Here is a 20,000-nt window from a genome sequence, read left to right as displayed (position 1 = left end):
CTGGGGGTGTCAAACTTCCGTCCTGGTGGGCTGCAGTGGCTGCAGGTTTTTATTCTAACCATCTTCTTAATTAGTGTCCAGTTTTTGCCTCTAATTAACTTCTTTTGCCTTAGTTTTAATTAACTTCACGCAGGCCCCTTAGTTGTTTCTTTTTCCTTAATTAGCAGCCATACAATAATGAGACACGAAATGAGCCGCCACATGACCAGCTTACCTGTGCCCATCACACAATATCTGAAAATAAAGAAAGGTGAAGGTCTCAGTAAGGTTGATCTCTCAGGTCGACAAAACTTCTTGACTGTGTTTTTAGAAAAAAACTGAAAAATCAACAGATTTGGAAATGTGTGCTGTGACACAATGAGAGTAACACCAAGCTGTGGAATTAAATAACAGGTTTATTTACCAGAAAAAAGTTGGCTTCTCATTAAGAAACTGGTTGGAGTTTGAAGCCCCAATTTAGCTGGTCATCTGTCGGCTCGTTTCACGTCTCGTTTCTGTTTGGCTGCCATTTAATGACGAAAAGAATCAATTCAGAGGACTGAATACTTAAAAGCAGGGCTATTAAAATGAAGGAAAAGAACTTCATTAACTTTGAAATCTGGTCACTGATAGGAAAAGAGTTAGAATGAAAACCTGCCGCCACTGCAGTGCTTGAGGTCTGGAGTTTGTCACCTGTGTTAAAGCAATGTGTTCTTGTGGAGTAATATGTAATGTGTAAGTGGAGGATATATAATGAGGTTGATTGGGAGAAAAGTCAAGGTCAGGACGTAGCAAAAAGTTATAAACCAGGACAAAAATAGGCGACAACATCAAGACGTTAAGTAAGAAAGAAATTAAAAATTGGAAAGATCAAAGTCATAATTAGAAGCAGAAAAAAAGGATTTGGAGTTTAAACACAAAGGCACATAAGGTGTATCTGTGAATTTGGACAGAGAAGTCTCATGACAGATGACCTTTTAAGCCAACAAAAAATTAGAGTCATGACCTCTGTCACCCCAGCCACCAACCACAACAGCGTCCCTCACAGTAATATACGATATGGCAGCAGAAATGGTGCAAAATCCGTCCATCCATCCATCCATTATCCAACCCGCTATATCCTAACTACTGGGTCACGGGGGTCTGCTGTTTACAGTTTAATCATGAATTTTACTGATACATTTAGTAAAATAATTGTTTTTTGATTTTTATTATTCCTATTTTCAAAAAACGTCCTGTCCAATTTCTCCTCCAGCTTTAATTTCATTCTAGAAAAACTGTTCCACCCCAAGCTAAAGGGCTGAGTTTGAAAGCCAATACAGTGCCACACATAGTTTGTTGCCATTATTAACTTGAATATGATTATGAATTTACTGATGAATCAGAGTTTAATGTCACAGATTGTCTCATTCTATTGCAGGTTACCGATGGTTCAAATGTTCAGACAAGAAAAACAACAGTTTCGGTTCCTGCAGTAGTTCCTGTGAGTGGCCCGTCGGCTTATCAAAGGCGAATCACTACGTGTAAAACAGAGTTTCAGCAGCTAGTGCAACAGAAAAGAGAGCAATGTAACGCAGAAAGGATGGCAAAGCAAATGATGGAGAATGCTGAATGGGAGACAAAACCACCTCCTCCAGGTAACTCGTTGCACGTGTAATTAGTATATTGATACATATACATATATATACTTTCTTTGCCTCCCATTTGGCACCTCTTTCAATCTGGAATTTTCTTCTGGAAAGATTTAACTCCTGCTAGTTTTGTTCCATCTGAACTTCTATTCAAATACTACGGTACACCAGATCAAATTCTTCTTGTCATTTGGAATTCTATAAAAATGCTTTACCAGCATGGTAGAAGTGAGAATAGTGCCTGCAAACACATTTACATGTCAAACGTGTTCTGTCACAAAACATGCAAATCTATGAAGACAAAAGGATATGTGATTTTTTTTTTCTGTCCGTGCATTAGTGTCTTACAGATCTTTGTGCCTTAGGTCACATGCTTTTATTTATGTATTTATTTATTTATTTGTTTGTTTATTTGTTTATTTTTTGCATTTTGTTGATTTTATTAAAATCCATACAAGCATGTCAGGTTTAACAAAACTAAGTTTGAAACACATCAGCCCCCACCCATGAGAAAGAGAGCTAAGCCAGCAGAGTAAAACTTTAAAGTAGTAAAATAAGTAAATAGATACAAGATTAGACTGGAGTCCCCATGGACTGTGATGTTTGCTGATGACATTGTGATCTGTGGGAAGAGTAGGGAGAAGGTTTGAGGAGACCCTGAAGAGGTGGAGATATGAGAGGAGAGGAATGAAGGTCAGTAGGACCACCATGACCGAATACATGTGTGTGAATGAGAGGGAGGTCAATGGAATGGTGAGGATACAGGGAGTAGAGTTGGCGAAGGTGGATGAATTTAAATACTTGAGATCAACAGTAAAGAGTAATGGGGATTGTGGAAGAGAAGTGAAAAAGAGAGTGCAGGCAGGGTGGAAAGGGTGGAGAAGAGTGTCAGGAGTGATTTGTAACAGACGGGTATCAGCAAGAGTGAAAGGGAAGGTCTACATGACAGTAGTGAGACCAGCTATGTTACATGGGCTGGAGATGGTGGCACTGACCAGAAAGCAGGAGACAGAGCTGGAGGTGGTAGAGTTAAAGATGTTAAGATTTGCATTGGGTGTGATGAAGATGGACAGGATTAGAAATGAGGACATTAGAGGGTCAGCTCAAGTTGGACGGTTGGGAGACAAAGTCAGAAAGGCGAGATGGTGCTGGTTTGGACATGTGCAGAGGAGAGATGCTGGGTATATTGGGAGAAGGATGCTAAAGATAGAGCTGCCAGGTAAGAGGAAAAGAGGAAGATCTAAGAGAAGGTTTATGGATTTCCCCTAACGGGAACAGCCGAAAGAAGAAGAAGATAAATTAATGAATGAATAAAAATAAATAGAATAAAAAAGAGGGGAGAGAATCTGCTTCCTCAATTTAAATGCTTATTCTAAAATGTTATTGATTAGATCCTGACAGGTTTTGGAAATGTTTTGCACAGATCCTCTAAGTGAGAGTTTGATTTTTTTTCCAATTTCAAATAGTATAGAACATCAGTTACCCACTGACTTAAGAGTGGTGGGTTAGGATTCTTCCAGTTGAGCAAAATAAGTCTATGTGCTAATAGTGACATAATGGCAATCACAGTTTGTTTGTCCTTCTCCACTTTAAGCCACTCTGTGAGCCCACCAAACCACGGCTGTTATTGGATTAGGAGGGATTGTGACTCCAAGGCTGTCTGATAGGCATTTAACGATTTTGGTCCAGAATGTTGTTAATATGGTGCAGGCCCAAAACATGTGGCCCAATGAGGCTGGAACTTGATTGCAACGTTCACAGCTTGGATCTTGCCCTAGAAACATTTTGGACAATTTTAAACAAGACAAATGCGCACGATATATAATTTTAAGTTGAATAATTGTATGCTTTACGCATACGGAGCTTGAGTGAATTCTGTGCATTGCTACTTTCCACTCCTTTCCTGAGATGCTGAGTGAGAGATCCTGTTCCCACTGTACTGTTGGATCTGTGAAATGGAAGGACTGTAAAATGTTTTTACATATTACGGATATGCTGTCTTGAGTCCTCAAGACTTATCAGTATTTTTTCCGGCATAGAGATAGGTGGGAGGTGAGGAAATTTGGGCAGGTTTTGTTTAACAAAGTTTCTGATTTGAAGATAGTGAAAGAAACGGGTTGCTGGAAAGTTAAATTTGGAGTGTAATTGTTTGTAGGATGCAAAGTTGTTGTCTGTGTACAGATCTCGAAGTGATTTAATCCCGAACGTTTTCCAGACATTAAAAACTGCATACGTTTCAGAGGGTGGAAAAGGGTGGCTCTCGTGCAGAGGTGCCACAGATAAAAGCTTGTCTATTTTAAAATACTTCCTACACTGGTTCCATATTCTGAGTGAGTAAAGCACAATTGGGTTGTTAGTATATTGGCGATGACTTGTACTTATTAGGGTACAAAGCAAGGAATATAAAGAAGTGCTGCAGGATTTTATTTCTATTGTGGACCAAGTCTGTGTCTATTCATCTATTTGTATCCATGTCCAGGTTTTTGTAGGTTGTATATTCGTTGCTCAGTAATAAAATTGAAAGTTCGGTAGAGCCATGCCACTTTCTGCCTTAGGTCTTTGTAGGGTCGCTCTTTCGATACGTGGATGTTCATCCATCCATCCATTTTCCAACCCGCTGAACCCGAACACAGGGTCACGGGGGTCTGCTGGAGCCAATCCCAGCCAACACAGGCCAATCCACCTAACCTGCATGTCTTTGGACTGTGGGAGGAAACCGGAGCACCCGAAGGAAACCCACGCAGACACGGGGAGAACATGCAAACTCCACGCAGGGAGGACCCGGGAAGCGAACCCAGGTCTACGTGGATGTTTTGAATTCCAAATAAATTAGGTTATGGTTGAATCTAATTTCTTAAAAAAATGATTTATTGATGTATATTGGAATGTTTGGAAATAAAAAAAGAAGCTTAGGAAGGATATTCATATTGACAATGTTAATTCTTCCAGCTAAGGTGAGATGAAGGGTAGACCATCTATACAAGTCTTGTTTAATTTTTTCCATAAAGAATGCAAACATTTGTTGATAAAGATCTTTATGTTTACTTGTGATGTTTCCCCCTAGGCATTTAAACTGACCTGGAATGATTAAAGGAAAGATGTCCAATCTAAAACTGTGTGCTTGAGAATACAGTGGAAAGAGCACACTTTTATTCAAATTAATTCTGAGACCAAAAATCTTTTGAAATTCTGTTAGTGCTGTTAGGACTGTAGGCACAGTATTTTGTGGATCTGATATATACAGTACCATGTCATCTGCATGTAGAGAGATTGTCCTTCTCTGATAATCCCCTTGATCTCATAAGCATTTCGACAGTGAACTGCCAGTGGTACTGCTAACTGTGTGTCATAGGTGAGCCAAGGCTTTTGAAGAATTCGCCCAGAGTAATGTGCCTTTTAACCTGATTGATGAGTCGATGCTGATTTCCGCCCCCCACAACTCTGCATTGGATTAAACAGGTTTGGCAGCATACCATTGATTCAGAAAATATTCAGACCCCTTCCCTTTTTGCACATTTTGTTATGTTGCTAAAATCAATTCAGTGTATTTTTCCCTCCATCAAACAACAGTCAATACCACAGAATGAAAAATGCAAAAACAGGATTTTAGAAACTATTGCTGACTTACTTATAATAAAAAAAGTGAAATAACACATTGACACAAGTACAGGTTGAGTCAAAATTATGTTAACACTAATCGTACTGCTATGTATATACTTATACAGTAAAACTTTGGATTGCGAGTAACTTGGTCTGCGAGCGTTTTGCAAGACGAGCTGAAATCAATAAATTTTAACTTGATAAACGAGCGAGGTCTTGCAATACGAGTAGTACATATACGCTTTGTCCGCCGAGCGTCACATGGGGATTGTGGGTAATCATCTCCCATGTTCGTTCTCAGTCGGCGTTCCTCACTCATATAGTCAACATCCGTATGCACGTATAATGTTTACTATAGCATGTTGACCATGTGTGTGTGCTGTAATGTGCGAGACACTGACATGCACCCCAAAACATGAGGCTGAGTCTCTGTACTTTAGCAAAACCAGCTTTATTCAGCTTGAAACAGGAACAGCACGGTTATTTATTGTAGCGGGATCTACCACTCTCCTTTACAGAGACACAGCAATCAGGCAGGGTCATGACCAGGTTAGTAGCTAAGTAATACTGTGCTCTTGCGTTTATAATGTTCCTTGTATCACCCATCGACAGCAGTCGCTTATAGCTTGATCGCGATCTTTTCTGATTCACTTTTATGGCGAACTGCTACAGAGCTGGGAGCCTGCACTTGCTTCAAGATGCTCTTCCGTGTGTCGTCCCGTTGGGGGGGGGGGGGAAGGGGGGGGTAATCCCAAAAGAGTTTAGAAACCTTACAGTGTGTAAAGCATTTTTTTAAATTTTGTGTCCAAGTGTAGTGACTCTTCATGCAAAATCAACTGTCATTGGAGAGGCTCCTTGTTAAAGTCACAAAAAAAGAAGAAGATTCCAGTGAGCCGACAGATAGCAGGGATTCCGTTAGTTAGAGTGAAACTCATCCTACACAATAACCCCCCACCTCCCCCCACCCCTCCTCCTCCTCCCTCTTGTTTCCCTCACACCAGCCACGATTCTTTTCAAAGGTAAAGTGCAGGTTAATTTGTTTTTTACGTATTTTTACTTTATATTTTGTATTAACTCTTTGAGGGCTGAATATTTTTTCCAAAACACAGTTTCTGAAAAGCAATTGTTTCACACAGAAATCAACATAAAACGTCTGTTGCTGCATGCTGTGGCTGCCAGTTTGCCAAGAATATGCTTCAGGCTTGCTGCCAGGCTGTCTTTGAGTGGCTGAGTCAAAGTCATAGTGCATTGCAATCTGGTTTCTACCTGTTATCATTGTTAACTGGCAGTCCTCCCAGGCAAACATTGTCAGTATAACGATTAGCTGGGAACCAATCAGCTGAAGCTGGAACCTTACATTCGTTTTCAATCACTTGTGTCAAAATCTGAGTCCGACGAGTTCAGTTCAGAGATAACAGGCAAAACGTCTTCCACGGAGTGTTTTGCTTTACTCATTCACTTTGATCTCTCGCCAAATGTCAGTGCCATTTTTGCCGTTGTTTGCACCTTGCTACTCACACGGCTGCAGGAAATCTCGGTTGAACCAATGAATCTAACTTTCCTTCTAGCAACGAGTGTCCAACTAAAACAGAGCAGTTGGTTTTATCAAAGCTTACAGTCAATTACCATCTTCAACTCCTCCTTTTGACAAAAGTCGACATCAGCCCTGAAAGAGTTAATCAATTTTATATAAATATTTATGGGTTGTGAAATGAATTATCTGAGTTTCCATTATTTCTTATGGGGAAATTTGCTTTGATATACGAGTGCTTTGAATTACAAGCACGTTTCCAGAACGAATTATGCTCGCAACCCGAGTTTCCACTGTATACAACTTTTGTGGACAATTTATGTGCCTCATATGGTACATGCGTAGAACATGACAGCGAATAGGTTGAGACATTCCTGTAAATCATCTTTCACATATGAATTATGTTTTGTGAATAAATTGTTTCCGCCATTCAAATTTTAACATAATTTTGACTCATCCTGTATTCAGAAACTTTGCTATGACACTTTGAAATTTGCCTCCGGTGCATTGCATTCTGTTGATCATCATTGAGGTATTTAGAGTCCACCAGTCGTAATTTGAGTTGATTGGACTGGTTAGAAAAGCCATTTACTGGGCTGTAGAAAGTCCCAGAGTTGAGGTTGAAAGAATTGCCTGCAGAGTTTAGAGATGAGATTTTGTTGAGGCACATATCTGGGAAAGGCTATACGCAACTTCTGGAGCACTGAAGGTTCCCAAGATCACGGTGAATTCCATAATTCTTAAACAGAAGAAACTGGAACAACTACAACTTATCCTAGAGCTGACCACTTGGACAAACCAAGCAATCAGGGGAGAAGGGCCTCGGTAGGAGAGGCGATTATGAGCCTGATGGTCACTCTGGCTGAGCTCCAGGGAACCTTTGTGGAGATGGGAGAAACTTACAGAAGGATAATCATCACTGTTAAACTCTTCAAATGTAATCAACTGAAATGCAATGAATGACCTAAAACAGCGAAAACACAAGCAATAAACTGCCAGAGGTTTCAATTTAAAGTTTAGGTTAGCAAAAACTGAAAATAAAGGAAATATCAGAATATTATAAATAATACAGATTTTCTGTAGCAATTAAAGTAAATTAAGCCTTGTTTAGGTGTTCCCTGAAGAAGGAACATTTCTATTATTCTGAAATTTCCTATTTTCAGTTTTTGCTAACCTAAACTTCCATGGGCAACTTCTGGCAGTTTACCTTTGCTTATCTTTTCACCATTTTATGCCATTCATTACAGTTTCAACTGATTAAATTTGAAGAAACACTGGAAAAAATGGAGGTGTTCTAAAATGTTTGACTGGTAGTATACGTACACTGGCATGCAAAAGTTTGGACACGAATAAAGAATGGGACCAAAACATCCTCCGAGAACAACTTCTCCCAACTATCCAGGAACAGTTTGGTGAACAATAGTGCCTTTTCCAGCATGATGGAGCACCGCACCATAAGGCAAAAGTGATAACTAACTGGCTCAGGAAACAAAACATCGAAATTTTGGTGTCATGGCCAGGAAACTCCCCAGACCTTAATCCCAGTGAGAACTTGTGGTCTGGTCAATCCTCAAGAGGCGGCTGGACAAACAGAAACCTGCAAATTCTGACAAACTCCAAGCATTGATTCTGTAAGAATGGGCTGCCATCAGTCAGGATTAGGCCCAGAAGTTGATGGACAGCCTGCCAGGCCGAATTGCAGAGGTCCTGAAAAAGAAAGAAGGGTCAACACTGCAAATATTGACTCTTTGCAGAAACTTCATGTCATTGTCAATAAAAGCCTTTATGTAGTGCTAGTAATTCTACTTCAGTGTACCATAGAAACATCTGACAAAAAGACCTAAAAACACTGAAGCAGCAAACTTTGTGCAAACCATCACTTGTGTCATTCTTAAAACTTTTGGCCACAGCTGTACTGCATATATGTTTTATACCAGTAATCTGAAACTGGTATTGGAGGGCAGGGAAATGCAGATTCTTGTCAAGGATGGAGTTGTGAGACATGGAGTTTGAAAGTCTTTTAGCTGAGGTTAATGGAAACCTTTCGCCTCAACTGTATGCTACACCAGTCCAATTCGAGATTACTAAGGCTAGAGACCATCCCAGCAGCATCAGGAACAACCAGCCCTTCACAGAGCACAATCATCCACACACTCACAGCAACTCCTACTGCTACTGAGAAAATTCCACGTGGACATGTGGACAACATGCAAGCTCTACACAGACGGTGAATGGGTGCAGGATTCTTGAGGCACTGGGTCTAACCACAGTATTCACATGCCTTCCCTATTAGACAAATATTTAAATCTACAATCTTATTATAATTTCTCAAGTGTGTGCCTTTAAATAGCTTTATTGGTCTACAATTGAATTTGGCTTGATTTTCAGGATTTTTGTGGTTGCTCAGAAGTATTTTGCCATTGTTTATGTTGCCAATAAGCTGAAATCTTCTCATTTTTGCTATTGTATTTTCCTGAATAATTTTTGACCCCAATTGTCCCTCTATTAGATTTAAAGGAGTTCCAAAAACCTGGATAATTAGATGGCATTTTATTGGCCCAGTTAAGAAGAACACAAGCTTGGAAAGGGTTAGGCCTCATTTCTCACTTCCTGTTACCTTTAACTGGAACTGGTTGCTATTATCAAAATACATTAGAAAAAGAAAAAATGACAAATATTTTATTAGGATTTGTGTTGTCGTTGCCTGAAAGTGCTGTTGTAGGAGGCCTCGTTTTCAGAGAAAGGGCTTCATGGCACCCTTTCAGAAACATGCTTGTGTGACTCCATAAAACAAATGGAATATTTAAATTAAAGTTTTTTCTTTAGCTAATGAGGCTATTAAAACTAATAAATTAAATTTTTGTCCCACATATTTTTATGTAATCTAGATAAGCTTTCAGCAGAAGAAAAGTTTTTGTAAGCATAATCACTCCCACATTCTTAGGTTTTCCACTAAGTGTTGGTGGTGTGCTGTTGTCATTAGCCCCAGTGGTCTCATCAAAGGATTGTTTCCCGACAGCTCCAAACTGTACCCATTGCACGGTGCTCACTGTTATCCATATCATCACCAGCACATCATATATATATATATGTTTTAACCTGATAGTCAACTCTGTTCTTAAAATATCGTGGGCATTCCTTCAGTTAACACTTTCTTCACTTCTTCTTCTCCTTTGAAAGACTTTGAGTCTCACTGTGTAAATCAGCTTTAAAAATTATTTCTTTCACTAAACTATGCTTGCTTTATCTTCTTATTGGTAGTTTTTTAGTATGTGAAGGAACATATTCAAGAACATTCAGTTATACCCAGCCGTGTGAAAAAGTAAGTGCACCCTGTAAAATGTTGTTGTGGACATATCAAGATTTGATCTTCATTTAAATATTATCTACAACAACATTTACAGCATTTATTTCTATGGCACATTTTTATATATAGAATGTATATTGATCATTTGGTAAACCCAGGTCACCCGAACAAATGCCTCCAAAAAATTTCCAGTGAAACTTGTCAGGCTTTTGCTTTATTTTTTAATCACAAAATTAATGATATTAGAAATAATATAGTACATATCCCCCAAAACCCATCCTATTAAATCCCAGTATCCCATTTTAAGTGAATTAAATTCTTTCACCAAGATAGATTTACCCGATTTATATAGAATAATTTCTCAGCTGAGACCCTCCACCTGCGTTCTTGATCCAATACCAACAAGTTTTTTCAAAGAAGTATCAGGCGTACTAATTGATAGTATTCTTGACATAGTAAACTCATCATTAGATACGGGGGTCTTCCCAGACTGTCTTAAGACTGCTCTAGTTAAACCCCTGCTCAAGAAAAATAATCTCAACTCCTCTGTTTTCGACAATTTTAGATCAATTTCTAACCTGCCTTTCTTAAGTAAAATCCTAGAAAAGGCCGTCATTACACAGCTAAATGACCACCTTAATGGACATGCTGTTCTTGATAAGTTTCAGTCAGGTTTTAGAACAAATCTCAGTATAGAAACTGCACTCGATAAAGTAGTAAATGATTTGCGGGTAAATGCAGACAGAGGCCATCTATCTGTTCTCATCCTGTTTGGTCTGAATGCCGCGTTTGATATCATTGATCACAATATTCTTAGAAATCACCTTAGTCAGTGGGTGGGCCTCTCTGGCAGGGTCTTAAATTGGTCTGAGTCTTACTTAGCAGGTAGAAAATTCTTTGTTAGTTGTGGTGATTATACTTTGACAACATCTGATATTCTATGTGGTAGTACACAGGGGTGTCTCCTGGGTCCACTGCTCTTTTTGATTTCCATGCTTCCATGAGGTCAGATTATCTCAAGGCATAACGTGAGCCACCACAGCTCTGCTGACAACACTCAACTGTATTTATCAATAGCGCCTGATGACCCGGACTCTCTTGGTTCACTGACCCCAATGTCTTACTTGTGTTTCTGAGTGGATGAGTAGTCATTTTCTGAAACTAAATAAGGAGAAAACAGAAATCTTAGTGATTGGCAAAAATTGATATAATGAGGATATTAGAAATAAACTTGATCCATTAGGCTTAAAAGTCAAGACAGAGGTAAAGAATTTAGGGTAATTATTGACTCTGACTTAAATTTTAAATCACATATTAATCAGATTACCAGGACAGCATTTTTTCACTTAAGAAATATAGCAAAAGTTAGATCCCTTCTAACTTTTCAAGATACTGAAAAGGAGTTTGTTCTTTTGTTTTTAGTCGACTAGATTAGTGTAACGCACTCCTCTCAGGACCACCGAAGAAAGACCTCAATCGATTACAACGAGTACAGAATGGAGCTACCAGAATCTTAACTAGGAAAAGAAAATCTGAGCACATCACACCAGTCTTAGCGTCACTACACTTGTTATCTGTGCCGTTTAGAATTGACTTTAAAATACGGCTTATGGTTTATAAAGCCTTCAATAATCTGCTCCATCATATATTTAGGAATGCCTTTCACCTTACACTCTAAATCGTAACCTTAGATCTTCAAATGAGGGTCTGCTTATCATTCCAAGAGCTAAACTTAAAAGAAGTGGTGAGGCGGCCTTCTGCTGTTATACACCTAAAATCTGGAATAAGAGTTCACCGATAGAAATTCACCAGGCTAATATGGTGGAAAACTTTTAAAAAAAAAACGGCTAAAAACTCATTATGTTAACATGGCTTTCTCATAGGTTAATTTTAGTGTAACCCTGATATTCTGTATATGCATTGAATTATCATATCTCCACACTCCGTACTAACTCCTACTTTCTCTGCTGTTCTTTTTCTGGTTCTCTATGGTGCTGATCTGCGCCACCACCACCACTTGATCAGGGCACCATGCAGTCCCTAAATTGATGGATTGAAGGCCAGATGACTATCATCATCTAATTCGCCTGTAACCCATGATGACTGATTGAGATCATTAATGTTAGTGGGGCTGGGTGGTCTTGTGGCCTTTGGAACCCCTGCAGATTTGTTGTTTTTTTTTTGTCTTTGTTTTTTCTCTCCAGCACCCAAGGGTTTTTTTTGTTTTGTTTTGTTTTGTTTTTTCTGTCCTCCTGGCCATTGGACCTTACTTCATTCTTTGTTACGTAGTATTGCCTAATCTTATTTTATATTTTTCTTTTTTCTTCATCTTGTAAAGCACTTTGAGCTACATCATTTGTATGAAAACATGCTATAGTAATAAATGTTGTTGTTGTAGTTGAAAATGCTGTTTCAAGATGTCAAAGAAATAGTTAAAAGAAAAGAAAACCAAATTAAAAGTAGCTGCTGGGGATTATAGCATAGTGGTTAAGGCTTTGGACTTCAAACCCTGAGGTTGAGGGTTCAAATCCCGCCACTGTGTTACCCTGAGCAAGTCACATCACCTGCTTTAACCAATTGTATATCAAAAATAGATAAAGACATCAGTTAAATGATAGTTAAATAATAATAATGAGAAAAGAATAGTAATGAATAAATAGTGTAACAAAAAAGCGCTATATAGGCGCCTGACACGACACAGATTCCACACCGGAGGCATGTATAAAACAAACAAACCTTTTTATTTTTCTTCACCTGTGGGGCACGTCTTCCCCGTGATCTCCACAGGCACAACACAGTCCCACAAGTAGACAAACACAAGCACAAACACTCTTCTCTGGCACCACCACTCCTCCTCCAAGCTTCGTCCTCCTCCTCCCGACTCTGGCCATTGAGTGGTTGCTGCTGGCCCCTTTTATAGTCCACCTGGAAGTGCTCCAGGTAGTTGACTGCCAAGTTCCGGCTACACTTCCAGGTGTGGTGAATATACAGCCCATACGGGCTCAGGAGTCCCAGCTGCAGCACCCCCTGGCGGCGCCTGCTGGACCCAACAGGGCTGCACCCAACTCCCATTCCCATGGAGCCATGCAGGAAACCGAGGCACCACTCCAACCCAGGGTGCGGCCATCTAGCGTCCAGAGGGAGGTATTGCACAGTCCATGGCTGCACCCCTGAATATACAGCGAAGGGGCGTCCTGGCCGTCCGCCACAATACCATACATAAAATACATCAATACAAACTTTCTTAAAATAGATGTATAAATAATAGAAAAGTAGAGTTCTTACATAGAGAGTTTCTAAGCTATAAGTTTCTGAAGATGTGTCACATGATCAGGTCAGGTAGCCAGAGAGGACAGAAAAAATAAGTTGGAGAAAAAAAATCAAAATGTGCAGGGGCTCAAAGCCAAAAGACTGACCAGCTCTCAGCAGGCATTCTGCTTAACGTAAATGTTCTTAAAGTGTTCCTTATTGTTTTTATGCTTCATCCTAGAGGACAGAGGCAGGGGGTCTTGGCTTTCATTTGAATATCAATTGCGGCTGCACAAGTACATTGATCATGTGGTGGACAATGAAAAAACAGAAAAGAAAGCAAAGAAAAGTAAAGATTAAAAATGATTGCAACTTCATTGAAGAATATGATATTCTATGCATGTACAGGCTATTAAGAGACAGAACTAAAATGTAGCTATGAATTACATTTATTTATGTATTTTTTTTTGTTGTTTTTATTAAATAATCCCCAATGTTATCCTGGTGTAGATTTCACTGCATAACATCCAAAGGCCTCCTCACCACTCCTTTTATGCTTAGCTCTTGGAATAATAAGCAGACCACCATTAGAAGATCTAAGGTTACAACTTGGAATGTAGGATGACAGACACTCCAAAATTATAGGAAGGAGCAAGATTATTTAGATCTTTACATACCATTAGTAGTATGTTAAAGTCAGTTCTAAAGGACACGGGTAACCGATGTAATGATGCTTGGACTGGTGAGATGTGCTCATGTTTTCCTTTTCCTGGTTAAGAGCCTTGCTGCCGCATTCTTAAGTAACTATAAGCGACTGATGTCTTCCTTAGGTAGTCCAGTGAGGAATGCATTACACTAAGTTGGCTAAAAACAAAAGTTTTAAAAGGTTTAACTTTTGTAGCGTTCCTTAAATACCTAGTAATATGGATAATATGTGAATAAAAGTTTAGGTCATAAACAGGGGTTAAGTAATTGAGAAGAAACATATGAAAATTTGACTTTGCAATCATTTTTTCCACAAAAAATGGACAGATACGCCATTGCCATTTCCATCTGTGGAAAAAGTAAGTCCAGTCTAATAGCTGGTATTGTCCCCTCAGATTGGTATTTTCTATAAGTAGTAAGTAGGCCGTAATATTGGACGGGGGCACAGCACTTATGTTGTAAACACAAAATAAGGATGAAAAAATAGATAAATAACTTGTATACTTAGATAACGTCTGTTTGTACAAGTAACTTGTGTGCTTAAATGCTTGTTGTATATATATATATATACCTGTCCCCTTATTGATCTAAATAACATATTTAAAGCAGAGAATATTTCCTTATGTGCAATATTTTTAGTAAACACTCATATTTTTATTGGCAATTAGTTTTCTTTTCTGTTTTGTATCAAGAACTTTAACGTTTGCACTTAAAGTTGGTATAAATCAAGTAACATATTCTTGGCCATGTGTAAAAGCTGACAATAAATAAATACCAAAAAATATCTGAAGTTTGCAGTGTTTTGAAGATGGTTTAAATTGGTCCTAAATCATGGTCCTGGAGGGAAGCAGTGGCTATGGGTTTTCATTCAGGTCAATGTCCTAATTAGACCTCAGTCCTTGCTGATAATGGTAGTTGGTGTTTAAGTCTAGGCCTTGTTAGCACTTTCATTCATTAAATACAAATTTTAGTTAGTTTTGTAGATCAGAGGTCCTCAATTACTGTCCTGGAAGTCTGCTATGGCTAGAGTATTTCACTTTAAACAATTTCTTGATTAGAACCCTTTCATTTACTACTAAAGCAATACATTTTTTGGGCTTAATTTTAGTTCTCTTGCCTGTTTCCATTCAGAACCCTTAATGGAATATTTTAGATTTTAGAAGCTACATTTAACACACGTGCTTGCACGCTGAAATGTTGTATGAAAATAACTGCACTAATGTAATATTTAAGCTCAGTTTGTTTGTGTTTGCTGTTTATACAATTTCACACCTTTTGTCTGAACTCAACAAAATTTTGCTTACATATCCCACTTTACCAGTAAGACCATAAACGGCTTTGGAACCCCTGGGTTTTTTCTTTTTTTCCTTTTTAATATGGTGAGTTTTAATTACAGTGCAGTGCCACCTGGTGGCTGAAAGGAAGTGAAACACCAGAACAGACTAAAGGCTGACTAGCAGATAAAGGACCAAAGCTTAAAATTACTTATCTGTTATAAACAGGCACCTCTTCATCAGGCTTACAATGTGTATTCTTTAAGTGGATTGTCCAAACTGGAGTTTCTGGTGTGTGTTTATTACTCTCTACATCAGGGGTCCTCAATCACGGTCCTGGAGGGCTGCAGTGGCTGCAGGTTTTTATTCCAACTAATTTCCTAATTAGAAAGCAGTCCATGCTGATAATGAAACTTGGTATTGAACTGTTTGGCTTGTTAGTGCTTGCATTCATCCAAGAGCAATTTTAATTTCCTTCTGTGTTTTGTGGACCAGAATAGATTTAAACTTAATGGTCCTTCTAATTCCCATCCCATTCATTTCTAAACATTTTTATCACAGATACTCCATGATAAGCACGTGAGCTGGAGAACTGCTGGTTTATTGGTTATCTGCATCTCATTATTAACTAATGTCTGATTAAGAAAACAGGCAACAATTAAAAGTTAAATGCAGCTGTTAAAATCTAAAATATTCCATTAAGGGTTCTGAATGGTAACAGGCAAGAGAACTAAAATTAAGCCCAAAAAATGTATTGCTTTAGTAGTAAATGAAAGGGTTCTAATCAAGAAATTGTTTAAAGTAAAATACTCTAGCCATAGCAGACATCCAGGACAATAATTGAGGACCTCTGATCTACAAAGTAACTAAAATTTGTATTTGATGAATGAAAGTGCTAACAAGGCCTAGAGTTAAACACCAACTATCATTATCAACAAGGACTGAGGTCTAATTAGGGCACTGGCCTGAATGAAAACCCATAGCCACTGCGGCCCTCCAGGACCGTGATTGAGGACCACTGCTGTACATGGTCACTGCATTTTCCTGATGTTACGTAACTTCATTCTATACGCTGCTTGAGAATATACATGCAAGATTCAAATGTATGAAATCAGAAGTGTCATCTTCCTTCATCGTTAAGCTTGTGGAATGTAAAAATGTTGGGAGAAACCCTTTGTTATGATAGTGGTACAGTGGTACCTTGGTATATGTCCACTTTGGAATAAGTCCAACTTGGTATACGTCCTGTTCGGACGCGAAAAATTTTGCTTGGTATACGACCTTTGTTTGGAATATGACTCGTGTGCTAGAACACAGCGCGCTGCCCTTGTTTATCTCTCGAGACAAAGCCACGACTGCCCACGAGCATCAGTACGCCAGTTGCTAGCATTCAGTGAACAACCCGCGCTATAACTCTGTGAATTTTCACATGATTTTGTGTTTTTTCGTGTAAATTTGAATTGGTTGTTGAAAAGTATGAAGGTGACATGCGTATCCGGGACATGGCTGCTGCATACCGTATGCTGAGAATGACGGTATCTACGATTGTGAAAAACAAAGATGCTATTAAAAAGTAAAGTGAGGTTAAATTTTCATTTATTTCATCCAATTGCTTTTGTATTTATGTATTTTAGTATTAAGCAGTGTTTAAATTATTTTATACAACACCATCGATGTATAATATGCCAATAACAATAGGATTTTTTTCATAGGAACGGATTAATCATTTTCCCTTTATTTCTTATGGGAAAAATTCGTTTGGTATACGTCCTGTTTGGTATAAGTCAAAGGATCTGGAACGGATTAAGGATGTATACCGAGGTACCACTGTATTTCTGTAATTTTGTAATTAAATAAATTAATTAAAAATAATTAAAATAATTTTGTGAATTTCCCCTTGGGATTAATAAAGTATCTATCTATCTATCTATCTATCTATCTATCTATCTATCTATCTATCTATCTATCTATCTATCTATCTATCTATCTAATAGAAATCTATTGACTTAGACTTTTAGGGTTGCTGTTATTGAGTGAAAAAAAGAAAACTGGAAATCATACAAGCGTAACAGGCATTTCAGCTAATCTGTTGAAAGTCTGCTCTACTGTATATAGCATATCCATAAAAAAGATTAATATTGTTTTACTGTTTAGACGTTTATCATTTTTTTTGTTTTATTTCCAAAAAGAAAACTGGAAATCTTACAAGAGCAAAATACTTTTTAGCTAAGCTATTTTCAAAGTCTGCCCTGTACAGTATATGCATAAAAAAAGATTAGTATTACTTTACTGTTTGAGAATTTATCATTTTTTTTGTTTCATTTCCACTTCTCAAGTCCTCAGAATGCTTAAAAATTTGAAACTGAAAGATTATTCTTTTTCGAATTTAAAAATATAATATTGCAATGTAAGGCACACAATATTGCATAAATACACACCAGAATGGGTGGAAAGGAAGAAAATCTGACTTGTGAGGCGGCACTGTGGCGCAGTGGGTAGTGCTGCTGCCTTGCAGTAAGGAGACTTGGGTTCGCTTCCCGGGTCCTCCCTATGTGGAGTTTGCATGTTCTCCCCGTGTCTGTGTGGGTTTCCTCCGGGTGCTCCAGTTTCCTCCCATGGTCCAGAGACATGCAGGTTAGGTGCATTGGCAATCCTAAATTGTCCCTAGTGTGTGCTTGGTGTGTCCTGCTTTGGGTTGGCTCCCTGCCCGGGGTTTAGTCCTGCCTTGCGCCCTGTGCTGGCTGGAATTGGCTCCAGCAGACCTCGGTGACCCAGTGTTAGGATATACCAGGATGGAGAATGAATGACTGACTGACTTCTGACTTGTCATTCCCAGTCCCAGTCCCAGTGAGGTGCTATACAGGGGTATTGCTGTTGGTATAAAGGAGCCCCCGTCGTGTTTTTTGACACATTTCAGCTGCATGATTCGTTAGTTGAAAGTCCTCAGTGTTGTTGTGTCACATAGAGCATGTGCAGCATTGTTCATAATGGCACTGACTTTTGTTTTAATCCTCTCCTTTTCTGCTACCTCCATGGGGGCCAGAGTGCATCCCATAACTGAGCCTACCCTTTTAATTAGCTTAAATTAAATTAAATCAGTCAATTTTAATCAGTCGGCCTCAATTGAAGTGATGTTACCAGTGCAGCACACCACAGTGTAGAAAATCACACTGGCCATCACAGAGTTATAGATGATGTGAAGGATTTCACTTCACACCTTAAAGGAAAAAAAAAAGTGCCTCCTCTGCCCTTTCTTCTCTTGTTCTTCCTGTGTGTTCCAAGACCAGTCCAACATGTCATTAATTTGGACCCCTAATTACGTGTAGCAGTGTTCCACCTCTACATCCACTCCCTGAGTAGTGGCCAGACATAGACAATCTTTGGTTCAGTGAAAGTCTATAAGCAGTTCCTTGTTTTTGCTGATGTTAAAGTGTAGCCAATTCTCTTTGCACCCAGAAACAAAGTTCTCCACCTGACTCATACATGATATGCATACACATGATAGGAAGACAGTATCCTTTTGTAAAAAAAATCTTGTTGAAAATGTAATTAAATATTGGGAAATATTTTGTTTTTGATTTATTTTTTCTGATATAGTACATCTATTTTGTGAAGTTCCTTCTTCCATTACAGAAGATCAGAGCCCATCCTGGAAGGAGTAGATGCCAAACAGGAATGGGGTGCGTTCACAAGCGCACACAGTCATGCTGTACTAACTTAGAGTGGCCCATTCATTTAATTTGTGTGTCTTTGAGATTTGGGAAGAGAGGGAGTTACCCCTGAGAAAATTCACACATCTGCTATACCAACTCCACATTGGCAGGGAACAGACAGACCTGTAACTCTTTAGAAAGTCACTAAACACTTGGTGTTTGGTTTTCTTTAATGCACTCACTTTTTACTTAAAAATGTTTTTTTTTTCCCTTCGGTCAGTTGGTCAATTCAATAATACTCCTTCTTTATCATTTAGGATGGCATCCCAAGGGTCTGCTTGTTGCACATCTTCATGAGCACAAATCATCTGTGAATCGCATTCGGGTATCTGATGAGCATTCCATTTTTGCGACATGTTCAAATGATGGAACTGTGAAAATCTGGGACAGCCAGAAAGTGGAAGGAAAGACAACAACTACTAGGTATGTACTGTAGGTATAGGCATTTCTCAAGGGGTTACATTGGGATGCATACACAATTCTGGTGCCAAAGAAGAGTGAAGTTTTAAAACTGAAAATTAAACCATTAAGAACACAGTTTGGCAGCCAAACTAATGCACGTTAGCTATGGATCATTTATCATCCGTGTCTCTTTGTAGGCTGTGATCTCTCTGTAACATTTTAGAATTGTGGGTTCAGGCAACACAGGAAGTTAGATAAAGCACAGTGCAGACTGCAAACACGTTTACACTGCAAATGCATGTCACTTTTAAATGCTTTATAGACTTTGAGGATATTTCTAAATATTGTGTGTGTGTGTGTACATATAGATATATATAGCATAGTTTTACTGTCAAATAAAGCAAAGAGTATGCAACACGTGTTTCGTCCTCTTTTCGGCTTATCAGTCATACTCACTCTACTGCTCCTCTCTCGGGGAATCGAACCTCTGACGTCAGTATCAGAGATGAAGCCCCTTTACACTGCGCCAAGGCATGTGGTTCGTTTATTTGACAGCCTGTAGGTTCGGAGTAATTACATTCATTGCATTTGTAGACTGAGTCTCGACGA

The 20,000-nt window shown here is 38.8% G+C and overlaps 1 protein-coding gene across 1 annotated transcript in view; it reads left to right on the top strand.

Annotated features, from left to right (window-relative positions):
* The window catches only part of pik3r4 (phosphoinositide-3-kinase, regulatory subunit 4), a 110,062-nt gene that overhangs the window by 61,123 nt on the left and 28,939 nt on the right, over window positions 1-20,000 (top strand). Inside the window, exons 12-13 of the mRNA XM_028817890.2 lie at window positions 1,400-1,616; window positions 19,247-19,412. Coding sequence (XP_028673723.1) covers window positions 1,400-1,616; window positions 19,247-19,412 — 383 coding nt within the window. The remainder of the gene's footprint in view (window positions 1-1,399; window positions 1,617-19,246; window positions 19,413-20,000) is intronic.

Source organism: Erpetoichthys calabaricus, chromosome 13, assembly GCF_900747795.2.
Source record: "Erpetoichthys calabaricus chromosome 13, fErpCal1.3, whole genome shotgun sequence".
NCBI classification, from domain to species: domain Eukaryota; kingdom Metazoa; phylum Chordata; class Cladistia; order Polypteriformes; family Polypteridae; genus Erpetoichthys; species Erpetoichthys calabaricus.
This window is presented reverse-complemented; position numbering and strand designations above follow the sequence as displayed.